The sequence below is a fragment of the Monopterus albus genome, unplaced genomic scaffold (assembly GCF_001952655.1).
Source record: "Monopterus albus unplaced genomic scaffold, M_albus_1.0 scaffold35.1, whole genome shotgun sequence".
In the NCBI taxonomy this organism is placed as follows: Eukaryota; Metazoa; Chordata; class Actinopteri; order Synbranchiformes; family Synbranchidae; genus Monopterus; species Monopterus albus.
The window spans coordinates 1298380-1301504 of NW_018127915.1; the positions used below are offsets into that span (position 1 = coordinate 1298380).

Sequence of the window (3125 nt, forward strand, 5' to 3'; positions counted from 1 at the left end):
ATCAGTGACCACCGATCGCACATACTGCCCCAAAAAGCCTAAGTCTACAGGAAGAGGGTCGCCAGACGTATTCTGGCCAAACACTATAACCTCCGTTTTAGCATCATTTAGCTTAGCCACCATAGGCACGGTGTAACCCCTTAATGCAGAAATATAAATGGAGCCTGACTGTGACACTCCCTCAGGTTGTTCCATTTGCCCCCTACATGTTAGAAGATGGGACATGAGCTAAAGCACAAATCAAATAAAATTTCCCAGAGGTGATTTCTGTCATATTTGGTAGATATCATCACACTTGCAATACATTTGTACTAAGTTATTTAATGATATAAATAGTGCATGTCTGATGAATTGACAGCCTTGATTGGTGGTCTGGTACGTCACACAACTACTCGGGCACTACTGCACAGTATCTGGTTGCAAAATGTCAAGATGGCAGCCACCATATTCACAATATTTTGGCTTCACTTTTGCATAAATGGTAACGCAAAGTCCATCTTTTATATACAGTATATGAGAGCAACACATTTCAGAGTTTGCTCCATATTTATCTTTTAAACCAGTGGCTTTGTTGTCACTTCACTGGAACAATAATTTCTCATAGAACAATAATTATCCTCTTTTTCTAATGCAAATTTCTGCTTTGAGGGCTGCTGCAGATGAACTGAGGAAAACTGAAATTGCATTTAGGCTGTGTTACACCCACAGAATGTCAGCCCGATTTGCTCCCAACACTATGAGCAAATCCTGAGCATGTCTCTTCAGTACTTAACTCAAATGCTTTACCTTAACAAAACCAAACTGTTTCCAGGACACAGAGAGATGATGTTAGCTACCTGCTACTGCCATCAGGCCATAAGTGGGAAATACTAACAGTATTATTTAAAAACACTAAACTGGTTTTATCAGGTTCATTCAGCTGCCCAGTGGGTTTTTTTTTAAGATTCTGGGGTGTGTAAAATGCAGTGTGGTGACATAAATAACAGACACCCCTTTTCTTTCATTTTTTAAGGTATAACCCTGGATCCACTGCAAATCTCAAATCCAACCGAAGCTACAACAGTTCTGTAGAGTCACATGTACATATGGATGGGAAGGGAGTTGGCAAAGCGAAGTCAATCCCTTGTTATGGCTGCAACAAGTACAGACTGAAACTCAATTTGAAATGTGTCAGCTTGCTGTGTGTAGTGTTACTTGTATCTACTTTAGAGTGTATGATTCTTTTATTTCTGCCTTGTCCTGACCTTTGCCTGTCTTCAAAGGTACTAAATGAAGAGCCAACATGAGCTCACTTTTCACTCCAATTGAGTGAAAAACTAAAGCTGGTTTGCACAAAGACAGAAGTGTAACGACAAACCATAGAAACCTCACTGCATGTATGAGACAAATATATACACAGGAAGTGCCTCCCACTCACTTTGCCCTGCTCTCCCTCTCTCTGTTACTCATGGCAGTGTGTTGCTCAGCAGCAGCCAGTCGTGTTTTTCCCCTCGCTGAGCTCATGCTCTCTCATCCTCTGCTCTGACTCTCTGGTGCGCTCTCAGGTTCAGTGGACAGACCAGACCGCAGCCTCCTCCTCTTCTTTTTCTCTCGTCTTTCTGCCTGTTCTATCATCATATCATCTCTCTTTACCTATTCCTTTTTTATTTATCCTTTTTTGTCAGCCCCCGTTTCAGGGGCATTAGTGGGGGTCCCGTAGCGTGTATGCGTGTGAGTGTTGGAGGGTTTCGGCATGGAAGCATTGGCACTGTATACGTTTCGTGCCACAGAGGGTGATGAACTCAGTTTCAATAAGGGAGACTTGCTCAAGGTAAGAGAGAGAATTTTTTTATCTATCTATCTATCTATCTATCTGTCTGTCTGTCTGTCTATCTATAAATAAATACAGCACGTCTCTCATACATTACTCATACTTGGACCAGCAGATCAGCCAGTTCTCATTCTCGTTCTGCTTCTGCTGTGATCATTACAACTATTATAACTTTAGTGTCTACAGCTCTTGACATCATATCTCCAGGTGCAGCTGCTGCTGATGACTAAAGGAAGAGCAACATGAAAATACAGCATATAGGTTTCTTGAACCTCTATTGAATGTTACAATCATTAAATCATTTTTCATTGAGAAAGGGATTTTTGCTCTTAATGTGGATAATAACACAGTGTATACAGAAATATCCTGTTTAAACAGCTTTAGTTTTAAAATGTTTGCTTTGCATCCCATAGCAAGAGTTAGACTAGTAAAATGAGTAATTCATCATTTTGGGAAATGCACTTAATCACTTTATTTAGAAATTTGGATGTTGCCACATTTAGCCGGATTTAGCTGCTGTTCTAGCTTAGCTATTCAGAGATGGGGAAACAACAATGTGGCTCCATCCAGAGCCAATAAAATCCACCTGACAGGACGTCTAATGCTCACTTACAGTATTAACACATGATCTCAATTGTTGTATTAGTATAAACACCAAAGTATAAAACCACCACTTCCCCAGTATTATGTCTCAAAGTCTATTTGGAGCAGTAACTTCCTGGATATTCTGCAAAATAAAATGTACTCGTGTTTTGGTCTTTGTGCTAAGCTAACTGTCTCCTGGAATGAGCTCCTACCCTAGTTACTGCACAGACATGTGAGCAGTGTCTTCTCATCTAATTCTCAGCATGAAGGAGAATAAAAAAATTCAAAACAATTCCTATAAACTAGGCAACTTTATTTCATAGGATGGAAAACAATTCTTTTTAAAGCTACAGCTGCTGTATTTTTCTGATGTCTGAAGCGCCATATGTGGTGCTGAGACTGTTCGTGCACAGCTGGAAATGAGGGCATTAAAAAACAGTTCCTCTGAGACATTAGCAGTAAACCTCGGGACTGAAGAGCAAGAGCTTCTTTTTGGAATTAAAGTGTGGCACAAGCTGTTCAGAGATTATCTGGACAAATCCATCAAAGAAGACACAGTGAGATCAGTTTCTCCTCTGGATTTAGTTTGGTGTCAGAGTCAGCTCTAGCTTTTTCACCAGTATATATGAATATATGATATATATGTTTTTATACAATCTATTTTTGACTTACCTCAAAGTAACCCATGAAATTAATTTCTTGATGATTTTGGGGGGGGGGGGGGGCTTTG

The 3125-nt window shown here is 40.1% G+C and overlaps 1 protein-coding gene across 1 annotated transcript in view; it reads left to right on the top strand.

Moving 5' to 3' along the window:
* Window positions 1-1463: 1463 nt before the first annotated feature.
* grapa (GRB2 related adaptor protein a) overlaps window positions 1464-3125 on the top strand; it is a 24955-nt gene continuing 23293 nt past the window's right edge. The window contains exon 1 of the mRNA XM_020597800.1: window positions 1464-1810. Coding sequence (XP_020453456.1) covers window positions 1733-1810 — 78 coding nt within the window. The 5' untranslated portion in view covers window positions 1464-1732. The remainder of the gene's footprint in view (window positions 1811-3125) is intronic.